Source organism: Onthophagus taurus, chromosome 2 (genome assembly GCF_036711975.1).
Source record: "Onthophagus taurus isolate NC chromosome 2, IU_Otau_3.0, whole genome shotgun sequence".
Classification (NCBI taxonomy): Eukaryota; Metazoa; Arthropoda; class Insecta; order Coleoptera; family Scarabaeidae; genus Onthophagus; species Onthophagus taurus.
Genome location: NC_091967.1, coordinates 1,736,254 through 1,759,974, shown reverse-complemented (window position 1 = coordinate 1,759,974; position 23,721 = coordinate 1,736,254). Strand labels below are relative to the sequence as shown.

Genomic DNA, 23,721 nt, shown 5'->3' with positions numbered 1-23,721 from the left:
ACGTTTCGTGCTTCGACTGGAAACGCGACATTTCGTATAACAGTTCTTTCTCAACAATGTGTTGAATGGAACATCAATGGTTGGAGTCATTCAGGTTGTGTTATAGGACGTAAAACGACTGATTCGATTGTTCATTGTCAGTGTTATTCTGTCGGGAATGTTGCTGCATTTGCAATTAGCCCCAATTTAAGAAGAAGGGATTTGATTACTTTAGATATTGTACTGGAACATTCCCCTACTTATTTTGGATTATCTTTTATGATTTTTATATTTGGATCGTATTGTTTCCTGATTATGTGTACTATCTTCAGAAGACGATATGAAGTAAGTTGATGCTCATTTTCAAACAATAATCTTTTTCTTTCTAATCATGTTTTAATACAAATTAGCAACAGATTTATTTTTTGAGCGATAATCTTCCTATTCACAACTACGCGTATTTAGTACGTGTAAAAACAAGCGGAAGATTAGATGCTGGGACAACAGCTAATATAGTTATTAAAATATACGGGGAAAAATCACGGAGTAGGGTAAGTACTTAATGTACGATGTCTGCTATCTAAGCCGAGAGCGTAGGAGGTTTTATCTGACATAATTGTGTGCTTGCATTGTTTGACATCACTTATTTTTTAACTTATTTAGCCCCATGTTTTAAATTATCCTGATCCCGATAAAAACTTGTTACAATGCGGATCTGATGACTATTTCGTTTTATCAACTCGACAACATCTGGGTGATTTGATAAGTGTGGAATTATGGTCTGATTGTTTGCAGATTCGACCAACTTGGTAAAATTAATATATAATATATTTACCCGTGCGACGATAACAATAAACCTCCCAGCAACAAACTTTTACCCGTAATTTCCTATCTACTTTCTTAGCTGATATCTTCTTTATAATTAGGGATAGCGAAAAACTAAATGCACCACTTAAAAGCTTGAATCTTTCTCTATCTAAAACAGGGTTTTTGTCTGCCGATAAGTTGATATTAAGATCAATAAAAAATGAAGAACACCGCGCTGTACTTAAAATAGCTCAAAATTACCAAACTTTAAGGACTTGTGCAATTGTTACGAAACCGAATTTTAAAAAACTGTTATCACAGTCAGAAAGGGCTCTCCTTCAGCAATCTTAATCCGGGTTTTCGTCGGTCAATATTTATCGGCGTCATGCTTAAATCACCCTTAATGTCCATCCCTATACGCAGAAACGCTTAAATACTCTTCCTCTAAACAACTTTCTTATTTGATAGGGAGAAAACTATAGAAACATATCTATCTTATTGAACATTGTCTGCTCTTTCTAGTGGTGTATAACACGCGGCGATCACACGTTTGCACACGTACATTTTTGGCCAAAAACTGCTAAATTAACACATTTTAGCCATTCTTAAACCTTGTTCGGGTCGATAACTTTCTTATATGAGCAGGAGAAAACTCTAGAACTATATCTATCTTATCGGAAATTTCCTGCTCTTTCTAGTGATGTATAACACGCGGCGATCACGCGCTTGCACAAACACGTTTTGCCCCAAAAACTACTAACGTTATGGATTTTTCTGTTTCTAGTTAACTCCCATTTGTGACAGAGTCTGTCACGACGACCTGAGTGAAAATTATTATAAACGATTTATGGAAAAATCCCTGAAATCGATCTAAAGATTTAACTTTTGTGCAATTTTTTGGTATAGATTTCAAAATTGTTCCCTCATTTTTAACCCTTTAACGGTTAGCGGCTTTTATAAAGACCACTTGTCAATAAGGTCAAATAGTTGCATTACCATAACTAAATCGTTTCTAAAAACAAAAAAATAATTTACTCGTTAAACGGTTAACAAGTTATGACGCAATCGATATTTTATTGAAATGGCAAACCCCCATTTTTATTACGGAATACAAAAGAAGATTTTTTTCTGAATCTAGTACATTCAATATTAATATGGGTTACATAAGAAAATTTTCGAGAAAAATTAGTTTAAACTTTAATTATTTCAAATTTACGTAAATGATAAAAATAGCAGTAGCCATGAGTAACTATGGTAACCAATTATTTTAAACAATTCCCTGAGTGTCAAAAACTGATTTAGTAGCTTCTTGAGGTGTGGTGGCGCGCCATCTTGTTGGAATAACTGCCGTTGGAATTGAGTTGGGTCAAAATTAGCGGGATGGAAGAAATAGCACAGTTTTTAAAAATTTAAACATGTCTTTCCAGTTAAGGTTTCCTCAAATCTTTTGCGGATATTGGGTGTGCGCATTTTAAAGTCTACAGTAAAGTAACTAAATTTAAAGTCTACTAGTATGTTTACTAGTAACTCTACTAGTATGGGATGTAATCAGAAAGTCTCCTGATTTTTCAGCATATAATACGGTGGTGAGGGAAAAAAGTAGAGTTGCCATTTAAAAAAATTTAATCCTGTATAACTTGACACGAACAAGGTTTAAGAATGGCTAAATTGTGTGAATTTAGCAGTTTTTGGCCAAAGTTGTGAGGCGCGCCTTTATGCGTTCAACGCGCGCCATCTTTCAGAAACGTCGGTTCTAGACAGGAAGTTGTCGAACCTCCGCACCTCCGTGACGTCATCCCCCCCAATGTAAAAGGTTAGGGGGGGAGGGATGTCAACCAAATTCTTGGGGGAAAAATAGGTTGGTAACTAGACCTGGTGACTTTTTAAAAAAGTAGCAGTCTACCTTGTCGGTAATGGTTTAGTTCCACTACCAACCACTAGGTGGCGCGTTACTTTTTTTTTAAAAGTCACCAGATCTAGTTACTTCGATACCAACCTATTTTTTTTCCACCACCGCCATAGGTTGGTACCCTTCCCTATCCTTTTACATTGGATTGATGACGTCACGGTGGTGCGGTGGTGCAACTTCCTATCTAGAATCGGCGTTTCTATACTACTAATGTACGTGTGCAAACGTGTGATCGCCGCGTGTTATACATCACTAGAAAGAGCAGGAAATTTCCGATCAGATAGATATGGTTCTAGAGTTTTCTCCTGCTCATATAAGAAAGTTATCGACCCGAACAGGGTTTAAGAATGGTTAAAACGTTGGAATTTAGCAGTTTTTGGCCAAAAATGTATACACCACTACACAGTAAAAAATAATTACATGGTCCAGTACTGGTAATTTATTGCCATGGATATTCATGTAAAAAGTTACACGTATGTAATAGCAAAATAAATACATATCTAAACAAGCGCATTTTCCATTTCTATGTTTGTACTTTTCGTTTGTGATTGATGTAATTTTACTTCTTAACCCAGGTAATGTACACGTATTAATACGTAAAAATGACTATATTTATATGTAAAATTACTTGTGCTATGAATATTGTAGTTCGTCTGCTATGTAATAATTCATTATTCAGCCCTCTACATTTACATAATTTTAAGCTTAAATAAATGTAAAAATATGAATGTCATTATGAAAGTTCTACTTATCCAAATTCGTTTTATGTCCAAGTTATGAAAGCCAATAGTTTTTCCACAATTGTTATAATGTTTTACAGTATAAAAGCATTAAAAGAATAGTGAAAAAAGTATAAACTTTTACAATTTTAGCAGACGGCAAACTTGGAACACAAAAACTTTGTGTATAACCTGTATACGTACTAAAGGGCACCAAACAACCAAACACTAAATGGACAGATTAAAGTGGTTTATTATTATTATTATTATTATTATAAGAGAGCGCGTATAACGTTCGACGATTCATACGTTATTAGACTGTACTCGGCACAATGATGTCAACGCGTTGTGCGTAGTTGCAACGCTATTCGACCGACTGAACGCAGAAAGTGGTGGTAGGGCCATCCCGTATTTTACATGTTCGTAATAGTGATTTTTAACAATATTACATGATTTCGCAATTTATTAAATACATTTACATTGTTTTACTTGATTTTCCATTTATTTACAGGTTTTTCCTATAGTTTACAATGCTTTGTGTAATTCATATTAAAAAAATGTAATATTTTGTAAATATACTGATTTCCTGTCATTTTACTTGGTATTAACTGGATTTCGAAAATTACGTTGTTAATTTATGTATTATTTCATAAGTCAATCTTGTAGTTTAATGTAGTATAATGTATTTTTACATCCATTTTTTACTGTGTAGAAAGAGCAGAAAATTTTCAATAAGATAGATATGTCTCTATAGTTTTCTCCCTATCAAATAAGAAAGTTGTTTAGAGGAAGAGTATTTAAGCGTTTCTGTGTGTATGGATGGACATTAAGGGTGATTTAAGCATGACGCCGATAGATATTGACCGACGAAAACCCGGATTAAGATAGCTGAAGGAGCGCCCTTTCTGACTGTGATAACAGTTTTTTAAAATTCGGTTTCGTAACAATTGCACAAGGCCTTGAAGTTTGGTAATTTTGAGCTATTTTAAGTACCGGTGTTCTTCATTTTTTATTGATCTTAATATCAACTTATCGGCAGACGAAAACGGTTTTAAATAGAGAAAGATTCAAGCTTTCAAGTGGTGCATTTAGTTTTTCGCTATCCCTAATTATAAGGAAGATATCAGCTAAGAAAGTAGATAGGAAATTACGGGTAAAAGTTTGTTGCTGGGAGGTTTGTTGCTATCGTCGCACGGGTAATATATTTTTAATTAATTTTCATAATACCTTTATGATTAATACAAAATTGTAGGAGGTGTGATTACATAAAGATCTGCGATTTACAACGACAAACTTGGTACATGTTTGAAATACAAAATTATTTTGCACCGACCAATAACAATAAACACTACGTATCCGTAAAAGTAGATAAAGTTCACAAGAAAGTTGACAGGAAAATAACTTTTAAAAAGTTTTGGGGTATATTTAGTTTTAAATTTGGGGCCGAACACACTTGGAATATTTTTTCAAGAAAAGATGACGATTCTTTTGGTTATATTGAAAGAGTAACCATAATTTTTTGCAATGTTTCGCTGATTTCAGCTGTTGCAATGTTAATTAACTGTAATCCACGCTTTGAAGTTGCGGACGCGATTTATGATAGCAGCAGCACGAAAGTTTTCAAATTAATTAAATATGCAATATATACAAGTCTTGCTACATTTCCGATTGGTATTATATTCGCGTTTTTATTTCGAAATACAACCAGAAAGCAAGGCTGTAAATATAGATATAAGAAAAAGAGATTTCCGGAAAGAAATAAATACTTTAATTGGTAATAAATTATGCTTTATTTTATTACGATAAAAATTAAAATACTTTTTTAGGCCTTTCTTATATTTAATAATTATTTCAAGTAGTGTTTATGTAATTTTTATGGGAATAGGACTTTCAATAGAAGCCTCTCTTGGATGGATTACGATCATTTTTATGGCCTTAATAATTAACATAGCCGTTATGGAAAATCTTTACATTGGTTTGATGGATTTTTTCAATTTAATTCAAAAGTCGAAAACAATCTACAATTACGAGAACATCGTTAAGGAAAGTCAAAAGCAAAAGATTTATTTAAGCAAAATAATTCCTAATCCTAACTCGTTAAGGCCATATTTAACACATTTATATACTCCCATGGATAAAATTCGTTACAAAAGGAAACGTGCTGAAATAACACATCGACTTAAAATTTCAAAAACCTTTCAAGAATTCGCAGTTTTTATCCTTTATTTTACGCTTTTGTACGCATTGGTTGCTTTAAATCTTGATGTTCATCGAACTATTCTTTCTGAACATATGAAAGAAATGATGGATGGTCAATTAGATGGATTGAAATTAGAGGATGTTCGAAATATTGATCAGTAAGTATCGAAGAATTAACTTCACAAAGATCTTTTGACTAATCGAACCGATGTCGCTGATGAGCGTCCTCGACTTTGTAGTTATATTATTATTTTTGTATACAGGGTGTCTCACGTAACTGGTTCGTTAGAACTTTTTTAGGTTCCACTATTCGTAGAGGTTTGAAATTTTGGTAGCATGGGTTGTTCATGCATGGGGCTAGCATTTTTTGTTTTCAAATTATTTTGATTTGAAGCTTTTTTTGGCAAATTTCACCATGCTATTTAAAAGCCCATATCTCAGTTAACGTTCATTAAAAAAACCTCTAAATTGGCACGATTACTTTTCAGATGTTGTCAAATAGATTGTCATTTCTTGTATCAGAGTATCTTATACAGGGTGGTCAAAAATTGAATTACAGTTTCTCCATATTAAATGGCTAGAAAGTCGAAAATTTTAAATGGAATGCCCCGTATTTTTTTATCCTATCAAAAAGGGAATTTAATTCTCTACAAATTATCTATAAATATTCCTATACCTATTTATTGTAGTTTCCCTGATATTGGGAAATTAATCAAAGCATGCACGGAATGCGGGAAAACGTTTGATTTTTTTATTAGAAGGCCATGGAATTTTGACAGTTTTTGGTCCATATTTGTGTTATTGTTGTTGTTACTTACTTTTGATCACGAGTGAAACTCATTGTATATCATGGCAAATTATTTCAACACCGATATTTCAAATTTGTTTTATATTCATGGCAATTGCCTCCACGATCTCCAGATTTAATACCATTGAATTTTTATTTGTGGGGTCACTTAAAAAATCAAGTGTACAATTCACCGGTCAACACACGACAAGAGTTGCGTGATAGAGTGGTGCGTGCACTACGTACTATTGATGGCGACCAACTTCTACGGGCCACAATCGTAGAAGTCGAAAGAAAAGTTGAAAAATGTTTAATGGTATATCATTATATCATATATATTTTTCATGGATAACATTAATTGTAAAGTTCAAAACTTTAATAACTTGCTGCTGGCTTTATTTGACAGACATGCCCCTTTAACCGTAAGGAGGTTTACCAAAAAGGTCGTACCTTGGTTAACACCAAATATTAAATTGCTTATGGACGAACGTGATAGGGCAAAGAATAAATACAAGCGTACTCGTTCAGGTGCTGATTGGGTTGCTTATAAGGAGCTGAAGAATTTTACTACAACCTGCATTAGAAGAGAAAGAAAATCATATCTGGAATTTTTATATGAGACGTCTCGGGGTGCTGAACTGTGGAAACAATTGAATCATTTGGGTATTTGTGGTACGAAATGTTCACAGCAAATCCCTGCTCACTTGAATCGACCAGATGAGGTTAACGATTTCTTTATTGATTCAGTCCCTTCTTTGAACCTTGCAACGCGTTTCAGTTTTAATGAATTTGATTCAAACTAATTTTAAGTTTGTCTTTGTATCCGAAGCTGATGTAATAAAAGCTATTTCCTCAATTTCTTCTAGAGCTGCCGGTGCTGATAATATCAGTATGAGTATGTTGAATATGTGTCTTCCATTTATATTACCCTACTTGACACATTTACTCAATGTTTGCATTGAAACTTCGGATGTACCTGACTGTTGGAAGTTGTCAATTGTGGTACCTATCCCGAAAAAACGTGACCCATCTGAGCCTAAAGATCTGCGGCCGATTAGCATATTGCCAATTTTATCTAAAGTTCTGGAAAGAATTATGTTTAATCAGTTGCATCAATCTGTTCAAATTAATAATATTTTACCGAAGCATCAATAGGGTTTTCGTAGAAACCATAGCTGCAGTACTGCTCTTCTCAAGGTAACTAATGATATTTTACAGGCTCGAGACAAGGGATTATGTACGTTGGTAGTCTTGTTGGATTTTAGTAGAGCTTTTGATAGTGTTTGTCATGATTTGCTTGTGGAGTTGTTAAAGTATATTGGCTTCAGTGAATCCGCTTTAAACTTAATTGAAAATTATTTAAGTAATAGGCATCAGTCGGTTAGAATCGGTGATGCTTTGTCTGAATTTCGCTGTTTGTACAAGGTACTATTTTAGGGCCTATTCTATTTTCTTTATATACATCTCAAATCGTTAGGGGGTTAAATCATTGTGAGTACCATATGTATGCGGATGACTTGCAGATGTATGTTTCCTTTGATTCACGCGACTTCGCGTTGGGTATTACGAATATGCAAAAAGACCTCGATTACATTCATAAAGTGGCTCGGGAATACGGTCTACATCTTAATCCGAGTAAATCCAATGCTATACTTTTTGGAAATTCCGCTATATGTAATGGTTTTCGGGAAAGTATTGATTTGCAAATTGATGGTTGTAACATTCCTTTGGTTAGTGAGGTAAAGAATTTGGGTATGATTGTGGACAACAGTTTTCGCTATAAGAAGCATGTCTCCAACTGTATATCCAGGGCTTATTATCATCTGAGGATGTTGTTTCCTCATCGACACTACCTTGGTATTCATCTGAAAAAGGTGTTGTGCGAAGCCTCTGTGTTGTCTCAATTCACTTATTGTGCTGAGGTCTACCATCCGTACATTGACGTTAGCGATGTAACACGTATTCAACGAGTGCAAAATTCGTGTCTTCGGTATATTTATGGAATTAGAAAATATAACAGAATATCTTATAAACTGAAGGATGCGGGATGGCTAAATATGTATCATCGTAGGAAAGTGCAGTGTTTGTGCCTATACCATAAAATTATAAACTACAAGGAACCACAGTATCTCTACCAACTGATAACTTTCCGAAATGATGTCCACCGAATAAATACGCGATTTCGCGGAAGACTGTCGCCACCCTTCTATCGTTTGTCTTTGTTTCAGAGATCATACTTATTTTAAATAACTTCGAAATATAATGAGGTGGACGATAATTGCAAGGGGTTCTCACTACGAAGGTTTAAATTTACACAGAAATATTCTTGTTTTCTTGAACAATGTCTACATGGGGGCAAACGCTGATCTGACATGTTTTGCAATCTTGTTGTTGTATCTAGCTGTTGCTTTGTAATTTTTGGCCGAGACATGTTTTTCTTTTTTTGTTTCTTAGGTTAGTTAGAGCAGCTGTACTAACTAGTACAAGCTGGAACTCGCCTATTTTCTTTTGTATGTTTTTTTTTTGTACAATTAAGCTTATTTTCTAATAAAGGCATTTATTAATGGTCAGCATATCGAACAGTTTTAATTTTTTTATAATTTCAAGTTTTTGTTTTTTTATATGTTATTCATTCTAATTTCTGTTATTAAATTGTTGTTTTTCATTGTTTCATTTATTCGTTTTTCTGTTGGTTATTTTTGGTAAATAAAAGCGAGCAAGCTAAAGGTTATTCAACCATAGTTAATTGTAGAAATAATACCAATAATAATTTAATTAAATTAAACGATGAACTGTCAAAATGTCTTGGCCTGCTAACAAAAACACAAACGGGATTCTATGTCTGATTTTGATTAATTTACCAATATCTGGGAAACTACACTAAATAGATATAGGAATGTTTATAGATAATTTGTAGAGAATTAAATTCCCTTTCTGATAGGGTAAAAAAATATGGGGTGTTCCATTTAAAATTTTCGACTTTCTCGCAATTGAATATTGAGAAACGATAATTCAATTTTTGACCAGCCTGTATAAGATTCTCTGATACAACAAATGACAATCTATTTGGCAGCATCTGTAGAGTAGTCTTGCCAATGCACAGCTTTTTTGAATGATCGTTAGCTGAGATATGGGCTTTTGCGAAATTTGTCAAAAAACACTTAAAATCAAAATAACTCGAAAACAAAAAACGCTAGGTACCAACAACTTTTATCAAAGTCAACATATTTTTTTACGTATAATTGAAAGGTAGACCGGAAGGGGTGGCCATTTTGAAAATATTTTAGATCGAAAGTTTAGAATGAACAACCCATGCTACCAAAATTTCAAACCACTACGAATAGTGGAACCTTAAAAAGTTCTAACGAACCAGTTACGTGAGACATCCTGTATAATGTTACAGACTTGTGAAATATTTAAATGAAACATTTGTACTTACCCTAAATACTTTTACATGGTACGGAGATTATCGTGCAAATGATCCTGGATTAATGTTAGACTTTCAAACTAAATTCTTAGGAGTAGCCCGACTTCGACAAAAGAAAGTTGTGGCGCGAAAATGTCCTGACGAATATTTATCTGCGGAAGTGTTCAAAATCACAAAGTGTATTCCTCCATATGCGCCTAGACATGAGGATAAAACAAGTAAACAGGAAGTAGATTCATTATGGAAATATTATTCGCCTAATGAAGCTGGATTAACCGCTTATTTTGGTAGATATTCTACGTATTACGGTGGCGGTTATATAACGAATGCAGGGAGAACACTTCAAAATGCTTATTATAACCTAAACGAAATTGCGGAGGAAAATTGGATCAACAGATTTACCAGGGTGGTTTTTATAGAATTTTGGGCGTACAACGCCAATACGAATCTTTTTTCAATTATTACGATTTGTTTTGAATTTCATCCAACGGGATGCGTTGCAAAAAGTTATATGATCTACAGTTTATCATTAATGTTCGTCGACATACATGGTCAATTAATTGTGATTTCAATGTTTTTGTTGTACTGTATATTGGTTTTCTTTCAATTCGCAAATATAGTTTCGAAAATTATTTATGATGGTTGGGAATTTTGGAAACGTGGTATTAATTATTTGGATATGATTATTTTATTTGGAAATTTTTCTGTAATTGGTTTGCACGTCCATAAACAGACTGTTGTTAATAAAATCTTAGATGACTTATCGCGTAATAAAAATAACGTATTTACAAAATACTTTTTAGTCGAATATTACATTGAAGCTATTACGATTTTTATTGCTGTTTTAATGTGTATATCTGTTTTGGGTACTTGGAGGTTTTTACGATTTGGATTTATGTTTAAAGTTTTTGAAAAGGCCATTAAAACTCAAACGGGGCCTTTAATTAGTAAGATTTTTTTGTCACCTCAATATTAATTCAATGATGTATAAATTTTTAGGTGCTTTTATTTATAGTTTTGCAATGTATGTTCCTTACATAATAATATCACGGATTTTATTTGGTTCTTATACCGAAATGTTTAAGAATATCTACAGTTCAATAATAGTGGTGTCTTTGCTGGGTGTTGATCAATATCCTGAATACGATTTCGATGAAATTCAAACCATTTTACCGATGGCCAGTATGATTTTTTATGCATCTTACAGAATATGGCAACAAGTTGTTGTAAATCTTTACATAGCAATAATCACTTTACATTACGAAGATTCCCGAGATTTCGTTGCTAACCAACGAAAAGAATTCTCAATTCTCACCTATTTCATTGAAGAACTAAAATATTTCTGCCGATTCTTTAACAGAAAGAAGAAATATCTAAGAGGAGGCACCGAAAATGTTGAAAATATCGATAAAGTTATTAATGACACCCCTAAAGTGACTAAAATTTATGACGACGAAGAACAAGCATCCGGAATCCATTACCAAACATCCAACAAACTTCAATTAATAGCCCTCGTGTTTTTTGCAACTTTGTATAATCGAGAGTTAAGACAAGACGAAACAGTTTTCACAGAAAGCGATTACGATCTTATATTCGCCATTGCTTGGTATTATAAGCACCAACATGATGGTGAAAAATTAACTTATTACCATATGAAACCGGAACATGAAAAACAACATCATTTCATGTCTAAAGAAGAAGTTGAAACCATGGAGATGGTTACAAATCAATTATTTGAACCTGAGCCTGAAATAACTAAACCAAAAATTAAAGGACCTAAACCAATTTCAGATCGAATTAGTTTAAAAAGACTAAATCTTTTCACTCGATCACTTTCAAGCGTTGACACTGTCATGAACAGGATTAATGTAGTTAAAAAACCACGTCATAAATGAACAATCCTAAAAGTTGTGTAATTAATTCCGTTCTTTATCAATTCAAATCGTTTTCTAATTTTTGGGTAAATTCACCAACTAGTAATTTTGTTACTAGTTAAACCTGTCTTTGAAATAAATTAGTTTTCGTAATCTCAAGTCTGGTTTTATAGCCAATAAGATAAATATGGAATGTGCATAGATAAACATTACTTTTGGTTGTTTTATTATTTTGCAAATTAGAAAGTGATTTTATCATTTGTTAACGCAATACAGAGAGAGGCACTTCTCAAACTGTACTTATAGTGTATACAACGCTGAAATAACTGTTTTGTGAAATGCCAGAGTGAATTCTTCACATTGACCCGATGAGCCTTCGTGGCCTACATTATTACATCAAATCTTGTTTCGAAGTCATCTAGAGTGGATCACAATTTAGGTTGTGCAAATAAATTTTATTATTTAACGATGAAGTGTGAAGTTATTTTTGGGATCACTTTAATACATCGTAAATATAAATGTAAATAATTATTATTAAATTGTTTAAATATAATTGGTGTTTTAGTTACATTTTGTGGCATCGGAAATGTTTTGGATGTAAGTTATTGGACTTGCTTGTTGAAAAAGAGATATTCGTGCCCGGATAATGACATCAAATTTTATTTATACACACCGTAAGATTTATTTAATTAATACTTTTTTTTTAATAGCGTAGCTTTTTTAAATATTTTTAGGGACGATTACTCGTACCACAAACCAATGAGAAAACGAATAGATGTTCGAAATTCTTTAGCTTTATCATATTCCGGGTGGGATTCCCAAAAGAAAAATGTAATAATAATTCATGGGTTTAACGGAACCGAATCAAAAACACCCATGACAATAATTCGAGATGGTTCGATTAAAATCAAATTTTTTACAAGTCACTTAATTTTAACTTTTTAGCTTATCTTCAGAGAGGTGATTATAACGTTTTTATGGTCGATTGGCTTCCTTTAGCTAGATTTCCTTGTTACATATCATCACTGTCAAATACTCGGTTACTTGGGCAATGCGTAGCGCAGTTATACGCTTACATAATGGATTTAGGTGGTTTAGCTGAAAAAACCGTTTGTGTTGGTCACTCTTTGGGTGCTCATATTTGCGGAATGGTTAGCAATCATTTGACGATTAAGCAACATAAAATAGTCGGGTTAGATCCAGCTCGACCTTTGGTGTCTCAATTTGGAAGTACCGAATTTCGATTATCACCTGAAGATGCTCATCAAGTCCAAATTATTCATACAAATGCGGGGGTTTTGGGGGATTCCCACCGGAGTGGACACGTTAATTTCTGTGTTAATGGTGGGATTCACCAACCGGGATGTAAAGGACATAAATTAAGTTAGTTTCAAATTGAAATTAATTCTTTTTGTAATTTATTTGTTAATAATATAGGAAGAGCTAGATGTAGTCATTTTCAAAGTGCGTGTTACTTTGCTGCTACTGTCCGTGATGGTTCTGCTATGATAGGAAGGCTTTGTAGCGATCATTGCCCGAAAAAAAGCTCAAATTGGGGGTATTTACCAGGAAAAAGCATTCCAATGGGACATGATACACCTTTTAAGTAAGTTTGATTCATTAAAAATAAATTAATATTACGACACAATTTTTTTTTGCAGTGCTAGAGGAACTTATTGTGTAACAAATACCGGAGAAGACGATTGTCCATTTAATTAACACTAAATATTAATAAATAAAGTTTAATTTATTATTGCAAGTAGTATAGATATGTGCGTTCTGGGCCAAAATCCCATAAGTTTAACATAGGGGTCCGAAATTACCACTGATTATTCGCTTATTAAATTCGTTATTTTTTTCTGATTACAAAAATATAGGATTCGGCAGGTCTATTTCTTATCGTTTTAGAATAAAGCCAAAAATAAACTTTTTTTATAAAATTTCCATCTAGTGTCGTCGAGGAAATTAAATTTACAGTTTCCTGTAAGTTACGGGGCGGTAAATAAAATCTAAAAAGTTAACAATTAAATACGAAGATAACTTCTGGTATTTAAAAACAAATAATTTAATATGTAACATTCTAACATGTCAAACTTTTCGTAATTGATCTTAAAAACAGGAAAAAAAAAAAACATTTGAGCGCCATCTATTGATAATTTATTAAGTCATTTAAAAATAATATTAAATCGTAATAAAAAATGTGAAATAATGCAATCTATTCCAACTTTCGTGTAAAACATATATAAATTAAACAGTTCAACAAATATATTTATTTCAAATATCAGAAATATGTTTTTTTAATTTTTAGTTATAGAACCGTAATTTACAGGAAACTGTAAATTTAATTTCTTCGACGACACTAAAAGAAAAGTTTATTTTTGGCTTTATTCTAAAACAATAAGAAATAGACCTGTCGAACCCTATATTTTTGTAATCACACGAATTTAATAAGCGAGTAATCAGTGGTTGTTTCCATTTAAAAAAACGAAAATTCTCATATCTCAAAATGTCATGAAATTCTCTGTAAAAAAGTGTCTATACCATGGGATTTTGGTCCAAAACACACATAGCTATACTACTACCGAATTTTTAATTTTTTTATTACAAACAATGTATCAAAAATGTATATTATTACAAAATAAGTTACAATCTTTTTAACAATAATATTAATACAAAAAAAAACATTTAGGAACTCTTATTTAAGGATTTGGAGCAATAATATCTTTGGCCAACTCTTTTATTTTCACAAATCTTTTCTTAAACTCAATCCCGCAACCTTTCACCAATTGAAAATCAACCAATAATTTACCATCCATGTTAATAAAACTTCCTTTAAAGCTCAACTTAGTTTTCCTAATATCTGTTGTTGTAACAATCAACTATAAAAAAAATCTGTAATTAAAATATATATATCAAAATTAAGAAAAAATTACCGCTCTTTCTGCGTTTATGCTCCACCTCATGTGTAATTGATCTAACACCACCCCCAAATACTTTATAGTTTCCTCGATATTGGTTGTAACGAAGAATCGCGTCATTCGTTTGATTAATCGTTGGAAATTAGTCTAACAATAAAAAAATTAAAAGTTTTGCTCAAGATTATTAAAAAGTATAAAACATACGTGATTGACGGGACTTTGAGTAAATTGAATTTGTGATCCCAAAATAAGATCTTCGTTATTGATAGGTTGTGAAAAACAAATCGGTTTATTAGCTTTTAGATCTTGCGATAATAATAGTTGTAAAGAATTTGGTGGAACTGCTTCTCTTATTGTTGGTTGTGATAGCGTTATTGATGGTGTGTTACAATCCACCACATCTATAAGAATAATAAGAAATCAGAAAAAGATTTCAATTTGAAACGATTAAAAACACGAGACCTACAACTAAAACTTTCTTCTAGTTCTAACAATCTAAAAAGGGAAGGGTCGGAACTGTCCCTCACCGATTTCGTTGTAATTTGGTACAGCGATTTTGATGCAATTTAACACGATGATTTTTTTGTATGTTAAGTAGTACTTTTAAAAGCACTTATAAGCTAATAATTTTCAAATTCCTACACAAAAATCTTGAATATAGATATATTTTAGTTTTTTTTTTTAAACAACTTTTTATCCATGTTCAATGAGGTTTGCTACCCTTACTCTATTTAAATAACATAAAAATTAAGATAATTATATAAATATTTGTTAATAATGAGTTAAAAAGTAATTGACAAAAAAATGGTTGAATTTCACAAATTCTATTCTACATTATTAGTTTAATTTCTTTTTTTACTTATTTTTGTTCAATGTATTGTTGGCAATAATGAAAATCATGGAAAAAATGTAACAGATAGAATGTGCATAGATATCGCACGTTCTTTTTTCATTAGAAAAGCAAACCTCCACGGAATTTTTAAACTGTTTTGGTCTGTTCTCTATACAATAGTTGCAAACCACGCGTATTTAAAAACTTTAATAAATCTTTAATGGGGAAGACAACTGGTTATGCGTTAGGGATTGCAATTTTTAAATATTACCTGATGCAAATTGACATTGTACTAGCAGAGAATAACTTGATTAGAAAATCTTCTAATAAAATTTAGAAGTTAGTCTTATAACTTTGTTGCCAAAACGAGTACGTTATCTGTTTTGAACATTGTATTTAGTACCCTTGGTCCAAACGTGCTAGAGGATTCTTTTAAAACAATTAAAAGAGGAGAAAGTAGCTCCTCCAAGATATACATACCTCAGTCTCGTTATCCCCAATGTTGATGTTAGAGCTGGGAACAAGATTTATCATAAATTTTAATTTCTCCTCGTTGGTATTTAGCCCAACTTTTGCACACACCCCCTTTAAGTCGTTCAGCATTAATCTCTCTAAGCCTATCCGAAATAAGAACTATATCGGCCGCGTAGCGCAAATTACTTAAGCATTTGCAATTAACCCAGACATGCCTAATGTAAACTACATGTAATTACATTTAGGACGGTCAATTCCTGTTGAAACTTGCAAGGTCAATGGAAATGCGCACGTCACATGAAGTCGTGCTTTTTAGATGTAGCAGTGAGAGTGATAACTTGCAGTTTAGGTGTTTTCTTTAGATTTTGTTTTAAGTGCATCCGAAAGTCAAGATAAGTTGGAAATGGATTATTGCAGGGGGTTTTCGCTTCATGAAGCCCTTGCTATGCTTGAGGACAATGACGACATTGTCAGCCAGGTTGATGAAATAACTATATTTCCTCCTGTAAACGCTGCAGCCGACCTGATTTTGGAGCAGAAAATGATCTTACAGTGAATAACCTACCGGCATCACAGTTACAAGCGCCGGTGGAAATCGTAATTGAAAGTAACTACGACAGTGATTTTTCATCAGATGACAATATACCTCTATCAGAGTTACAATCACAAAACACGGCAGCAAGAAACAAACAAAAAGTAAAAACTAAAAAGAGACAGATGCACTACAGTTGGATAAAAGAAGATTTGAAATTACCGCCCACCGACTTTGATAGTCCTACGAATTCGGCGATCACAGAAAACCCCTTAGAGCTTTTCTCAAAATTTTTTGACGAAGAAGTAATAGAATTGATTTTGAATCAGAGTAATAAGTACGCACAACAAAAAAATAGAAAAGCAGGAAGTAAACGCTTTTATAGGCGTTTTGATACTTAGTGGATATATGCAAGTACCGAGACGGAGGATGTTCTGGGAACGTGAAAAAGATTGCCATAACGTCATGATTACAGAAGCAATTACAAGCGACCGGTTTGAGTATTTGTTTTCTAATCTTCACGTCTGTGATAATCAGCAGTTGGACCAGGGTGCTAAACTAAGGCCGCTTTTCACACTGTTGAATAAAAAATTCATGGAGAATTCCTCGCTTGAAGAAATGCACTCAGTTGATGAAGCTATGGTTCCGTATTATGGACGTCATAGCTGTAAGCAGTATATTCGAGGAAAACCCATGCGCTATGGATATAAGTTATGGGTAGGAAGTACCAGGTTAGGTTACTTGAATTCGTTCGAACCTTATCAAGGAGCCTCTACAAATATAAGTGAAAACTTTTCTGAATTGGGAGTTGGTGCTGGAGTAGTCTTAGAATATGCGCAAGCTTTACGTAAGGAATGGCCAGATAAAAAATTTCATCTCTTTTTTGATAACTTTTTTACGTCAATTCCGTTGATCGAAAAACTAACTGACTGGAATTTTTATGCTACTGGTACGGTTAGAGAAAACAGGCTAAAAGACATTTCTCTTATAGATTCAAAACTCACAAAGAAGCAGCGCAGAGGAAGTTATGATTATGCAAAAATTGTAGAACAGAATATAATTGCAGTAAAGTGGCACGATAATAGTGTAGTTTCTGTTTGTTCCAATTTTTCTGGAGTTGCCCCAATTCACTCATTCAAAAAAATTGTATTTTCCTTTGATATCTCACTGTATTGACATGGCAATTCAAAACGCATGGCATTTGCATTGCAAGAATGGAGGAGAATTAGATCAACTTAGTTTTAGAAGGAGAATTGCTGTAATGCTGTTGGTTCAGAATAAAAAAACATCGTCATATCAAAAAGGACATACCAGTAGGTCCCACGAAATAGATATGCGGTTCATTTAGTTATGCCCCAAGAAAAACAAACTAGGTGTGCTCATTGCCATCAAAAAACTACAACGAGATGCGCAAAATGTGACATTGGTGTACACACGATGTGGTTTGTTCAGTATCACACTAATAAACAATTTTACGTTTATAGATATTCATGTGCCGAATGTCTTACATGTAGGACGGCCCGAATTTCCAATTAAAAAAAAACAAATTGTCATGGTTTGTTTGTAAGACTTTGTTTTGCTTCTTTAAATAAGTTTTCAATAAAGTTATTATGATTTGTAAAGTGGTTTTAATTTAGGCATATCTGGGTTAATGTTTATGCCTTTTTGGGTCAAATCCAGTTGTTTTACTTACAATCAGTGGTTTACTATTTCTACTTTCTTCAGTACTTTCATGCAATTTTACCGTCATTGTAGCATTCTTGTAGATGTTATAAATAAGTTTGGTATATCGATAATCGACTCTGCATTCTTGAAGTGCTTGCAAAACTGCCAACAACTCAATTTAAATTAAATTTTATAAATAAAAACCTCCAAATACCTTCAAAAAACCGTAATTATCTCCCAAACGATTAATGTTAGGTATGGGACATATGGGATATAAAAGATGTAGAATGAGACACTGAAGACGACTGAGTAATAAAATATGGGGGGTGCCATTTAAAAAAATTAAGTTATGGTGCTTCCAAATTTTGAAAAGTTAACGTGCCATAGTAAAGTGACCAAACGTTCTAGACAGCCGTTCTCGGCACAAAAACATACTCCATCATATTGCTTAAGCATGTTCTGAATCCTAAATTGATATCCCAAAAATCGAATGTTCTCTGATTTTTTGAACAAATCTGTCTGCTGGAGCAGATTTTTCTAGAAAAATTCGAATAACTCGAGAACGGCCGAATCAAATTGCAAAAAGTAAAGTTATTTATAAACCTTGAAAACAGACAAATCCAAATATGTAAAAATATACGGGTGTTCATTTACAAAAATAAAGTAGGTGGCGACTATGTGGCTGAAGTTAGATTCATATTCGAATCTGTACCAGATTCAGATTCATAAAATTACAGTTGACCAGACAAGTATTGAACATATCAATTGAAAAATAGTTTTCTGAAATTACAGAAGTTGTAGCAATCTGCGACTACCCTGGATAATTCGAATAGACCCTCTAGTATGTTCCCTGTCTATCCTCACCCTCAGATTTGCCGTGGGGGCCGAGCGGTTCACCGTTTTCAATAGCATACTTAGATATTATTTTCTCAATAACTAGAGACTGCAGCACCCTGGGACTAGTTCAGATTATTGCATTAGGTCCTCTGGTATCTTTCTAGCCCACCAGCACCCCCAGATTTGCCGTAGGGGCCAAGGGGTGAATTTTTTAATATTATTCGTTTTCAATATCAAATGTAAACATTATTTTCTCAATAATTAGAGACTGCAGCACCCTGATACTAGTCTAGATTATTGCATTAGGTCCTCTGGTATCTTTCTAGCCCACCAGCACCCCCAGATTTGCCGTAGGGGCCGAGGGGTGATTTTTTAATATTACTCGTTTTCAATATCAAATGTAAACATTATTTTCTCAATAATTAGAGACTGCAGCACCCTGATACTAGTCTAGATTATTGCATTAGGTCCTCTGGTATCTTTCTAGCATACCAGCACCCCCAGATTTGCCGTAGGGGCCGAGGGGTGAATTTTTTAATATTACTCGTTTTCAATATCAAATGTAAACATTATTTTCTCAATAATTAGAGACTGCAGCACCCTGATACTAGTCTAGATTATTGCATTAGGTCCTCTGGTATCTTTCTAGCATACCAGCACCCCCAGATTTGCCGTAGGGGCCGAGGGGTGAATTTTTTAATATTACTCGTTTTCAATATCAAATTTAAACTTTATTTTCTCAATAACTAGAGACTGCAGCACCCTAGAACTAGTCTAGATTATTATATTTAAAATTGATGTAATATTTAGTTTGATATTATAATTTCGTATTGCTTTTACTTCTATATAATAACATTGAAATAAAAGAAAGATCTACTAATGCAAATGAAACTATAATACTAAATAGTAACAGCCCCATTCTAAAACGTTCGTCGCCAACTATATCGCAGCTACTTGTTTCTAACGTTTCATTATTTAGTAATATTCATGATAGATTAGATGAAGAACATTTATCAGAACCCTCTACTGATAATGAAACCTTTATAAGTAAGGCACAGCTATCGACGTTACAGGTAGAGCCGTGTCAATATAAAAAACATATAATATAAAAAACAAATACAAAAAACAATATAAAAAATTAATTTAAATGCTTTAATGTGTCTAAAATTTTTGAAAAGTGTCGTTCAAGTTTCATTAATAAAGAAGTAAAAGCCATATGAAAATTATACTTTCAAATCAAACTAAATATTGAATAAATTTTGAATATAATAATCTAGACCAGTCCCAGGGCGCTGTAGTCTTTAGTTCTTCTAGTCTAGTCTAGAAAATAATTTTTAATTTTGCTATTGAAAACGAGGAATTTTAAAAAATTCACCCTTCGGCTCCTACGGCAAATCTGGGGGTGCGAGTGGACTAGAAGGATACTAGAGGACATAATGCAATAATATAGACTAGTCCCAGGGTGCTGCAGTTTCTAGTTATTGAGAAAATAATTTTTAACTTTGCTATTGAAAACGAGGAATATTGAAAAATTCACCCTTCAGCCCCTACGGCTAATCTGGGGGTGCTGATGGGCTACAAGGATACCAGAGGACCTAATACAATTATCTAGACTAGTCCCAGGGTGCTGAAGTCTCTAGTAATTGAGAAAATAATTTTTAACTTTGCTATTGAAAACGAGTAATATTGAAAAATTCACCCTTCGGTCCCTACGGCAAATCTGGGGGTGCTGATGGGCTACAAGGATAGCAGAGGACCTAATGCAATAATCTAGACTAGTCCCAGGGTGCTGCAGTCTCTAGTTATTAAGAAAATAATGTTTAGATTTGATATTGAAAACGAGTAATATTAAAAAATTCACCCTTCGGCCCCTACGGCAAATCTGCGGGTGCTGATGGGCTACAAGGATACCAGAGGACCTAATGCAATAATCTAGACTAGTCCCAGGGTGCTGCAGTTTCTAGTTATTGAGAAAATAATTTTTACACTTGATATTGAAAACGAGGAATATTGAAAAATTCACCCTTCGGCCCCTACGGCAAATTTGGGGGTGCTGATGGGCTAGAAGGATACCAGAGGACGTAATGCAATAATCTAGACTAGTCCCAGGGTGCTGCAGTCTCTAGTTATTGAGAAAATAATGTTTACATTTGATATTGAAAACGAGTAATATTAAAAAATTCACCCCTCGGCCCCTACGGCAAATCTGGGGGTGCTGGTATGCTAGAAAGATACCAGAGGACCTAATGCAATAATCTAGACTAGTATCAGGGTGCTGCAGTCTCTAATTATTGAGAAAATAATGTTTACATTTGATATTGAAAACGAGTAATATTAAAAAATTCACCCCTCGGCCCCTACGGCAAATCTGGGGGTGCTGGTGGGCTAGAAAGATACCAGAGGACCTAATGCAATAATCTAGACTAGTATCAGGGTGCTGCAGTCTCTAGTTATTGAGAAAATAATATCTAAGTATGCTATTGAAAACGAGGAACCCCTCGGCCCCTACGGCAAATCTGAGGGTGAGGGTAGACAGGGAACATACTAGAGGGTCTATTCGAATAATCCAGGGTAGTTGCAGATTGCTACAACTTCTGTAGTTTCAGAAAACGATTTTTCAATTGATATGTTCAATACTTGTCTGGTCAACTGTAATTTTATGAATCTGAATCTGGTACAGATTCGAATATGAATCTAACTTCAGCCACATGTGGCGACTTCCGGTATAACCGAAAGTGCAAGAAATCTGAAAATATTTTAGTCGAAGAGATCGTAATTGATAATACTTGAGTCTGAATTCTCAAATTTTTATTTTGGTTAGAACCCCAGAAACGTCTAATGATCGGTGTCGCTGAGACACCCTGTATATCCATAAAATTCTAGCAGAAGGAGGCTATTTTAAACAATATTTGTAATATAGTGTTTTTAAAAAAAATGTAGCAGTTAATTATGATATAAAAATTAAAACTTTAAAGTGTTATAATTTCGTAAATAATTAAAATAGGACATACTTATGTTCATTAACATTTTTTTTTGGTAATTGGATTAGCTATCATATGTCAAAGTTTGATGGTGAGCTAATAAATCACCTGTATACCGTTCGCCCCAATTTCTAACTCTTATAAATCGCCCCAGGGGTTTTATTAGCACATATAAAAAAATACATAAACCTGATTTTGGCTTATATTATCACTATACCAAATTACAACGAAATTGGTGAGTTCTGACACTTCCCTTGTAAGTTTATGACGCAAATGGGTTAAGTTATATGGATTTAATACAAAAAAAAATTTTGCCTGATAGCAATTGCGGACTTCCCATGTGTGATTGAAGGTTTAGAAAATATTTATTTGTTGATTTTACCAACGTTTTTGCTTTGGTAATTTAGCTTTATGATGTTCAATTTTACTCACTCAGCTAATTGCCAAAGAAAAACCATCGAAATCTAATATCTTATTACATCAATAAAAAAATAAATTTTTAACACACCCTTATCATAATTAGATGTTAAAAATGGATGTTGCAACACTTGGTTTATTGTTGGTCTATCTCGAGGGTTATGAGCCAATATTTTTCTGATTAAGCTCAATGAAATTGTGCTTAATTTTGACCATGGACTGATTAGAAGACCACTTTCTTTTCTAAATGTAACATAGTCGATTGATTTATCTGATGGTTCATCCCATGGTAGTTCTAAATAATTAAAAAAAATAATTTAAGAAATATCATTTTTATCTCAATTAATTACCCACCTCCAGATAACATAGCTATTAAAACGATTCCACATGACCATAAATCTGCTGGTTCTGCTTTATACGGAGATTCCATTACTTCTGGGGCTACATACGGTAAAGTACCGCATCTAAATTAAAAAAAACATCTTTTAGAATAATGACTTAACAAAGAAATATATTTACTTTTTATCTAAAAGTCTTTCTTTCCCTCTCAATCTAAAAATAGTGGCCATACCAAAATCACTAATTTTAATAACACCCTCTTCATCCAATAAGATATTTTCTGGTTTGATATCTCGATGGGCTACACCCTTGGTGTGTAAATATTGGACTCCATCAAGGATTTGTTTCATATACTTTTGAGCCTCGAACGTAGGCATCCCAACATCAGGTTCGATTTTATTAAAAAGTTCGCCCCCGGATGCGTACTCCATAAAGATATAAACAGTTTCCGGTTCTTCTCTTTGCCCAAACAACCTAATTATATGCGGGTGAGCTAATACTTTATGGATTTTTACTTCTTTTTCGATTACTTCTTTACTTGTTTTATCATTTAAATTAATTATTTTAACTGCTACTGCTTGTTGTGTTGTTTGGTTCACTAATAATTTAACTCTATAAAAATTAATGGATGAAAGTAGGTGAAATCAATACTCAACAAGTTATGGTGAATTTAACTCTTATTAATTTTGATTTAAAAAAGGAAATTTGTTAAACTTACTGCCCAAAAGCTCCTTCTCCTAAGGTTTGAATCATTTTCCAATTTTCAACAAAAAACTTTGGACTCTTATCCATTTTTTATATTAAATTAACAAAATAACGTAACATTTAACGAAAATTAACGAAAAGAGAATTACTTAAACTTTAAATAAACGTTTTAAACTTAACTTTAACAGATTTTTTTTTAATTATTTACAACCTATATATCGATTGGAAGTTCAAATGGAGTGAAGTTGCTGTAATGATCTGAAGCTAGCTGATTACATCGGTGGTTAAAGTCACAAGAAATAATACTCATAATTATTGAT

The 23,721-nt window shown here is 33.2% G+C and overlaps 3 protein-coding genes across 4 annotated transcripts; 2 read left to right on the top strand and 1 right to left on the bottom strand.

Annotated features, from left to right (window-relative positions):
• Nucleotides 1–5,675: 5,675 nt before the first annotated feature.
• On the top strand, nucleotides 5,676–13,460 carry LOC111417281 (phospholipase A1 1). 2 transcript variants are annotated; one of them, XM_071201593.1, is made up of 6 exons: nucleotides 5,676–5,771; nucleotides 12,267–12,375; nucleotides 12,436–12,596; nucleotides 12,647–13,084; nucleotides 13,139–13,307; nucleotides 13,363–13,460. In XM_071201593.1, the coding sequence occupies exons 1-6, from the start codon at nucleotides 5,753–5,755 to the stop codon at nucleotides 13,418–13,420; spliced, it is 954 nt and encodes a 317-aa protein (XP_071057694.1). In that variant the 5' UTR covers nucleotides 5,676–5,752; the 3' UTR covers nucleotides 13,421–13,460. The 2 variants fall into 2 exon arrangements, with proteins under 2 accessions (XP_071057694.1, XP_022905276.1); XM_023049508.2 differs by lacking the exon at nucleotides 5,676–5,771 and adding an exon at nucleotides 12,139–12,209.
• Nucleotides 9,342–11,722, top strand: LOC111417280 (polycystin-2-like protein 1). The gene is made up of 2 exons (XM_023049507.2): nucleotides 9,342–10,774; nucleotides 10,827–11,722. The coding sequence occupies exons 1-2, from the start codon at nucleotides 9,892–9,894 to the stop codon at nucleotides 11,720–11,722; spliced, it is 1,779 nt and encodes a 592-aa protein (XP_022905275.2). The 5' UTR covers nucleotides 9,342–9,891.
• An 812-nt stretch (nucleotides 13,461–14,272) lies between the features above and the next one.
• Nucleotides 14,273–23,627, bottom strand: LOC111417279 (serine/threonine-protein kinase grp-like). Its single transcript, XM_023049506.2, has 7 exons — nucleotides 23,415–23,627; nucleotides 22,877–23,308; nucleotides 22,712–22,821; nucleotides 22,449–22,652; nucleotides 14,824–15,020; nucleotides 14,635–14,766; nucleotides 14,273–14,580 (listed from the first exon to the last, which is right to left on the bottom strand). Exons 1-7 carry the CDS (start codon nucleotides 23,486–23,488, stop codon nucleotides 14,401–14,403), a joined length of 1,329 nt encoding a protein of 442 aa, XP_022905274.1. The 5' UTR covers nucleotides 23,489–23,627; the 3' UTR covers nucleotides 14,273–14,400.
• Nucleotides 23,628–23,721: the final 94 nt, after the last annotated feature.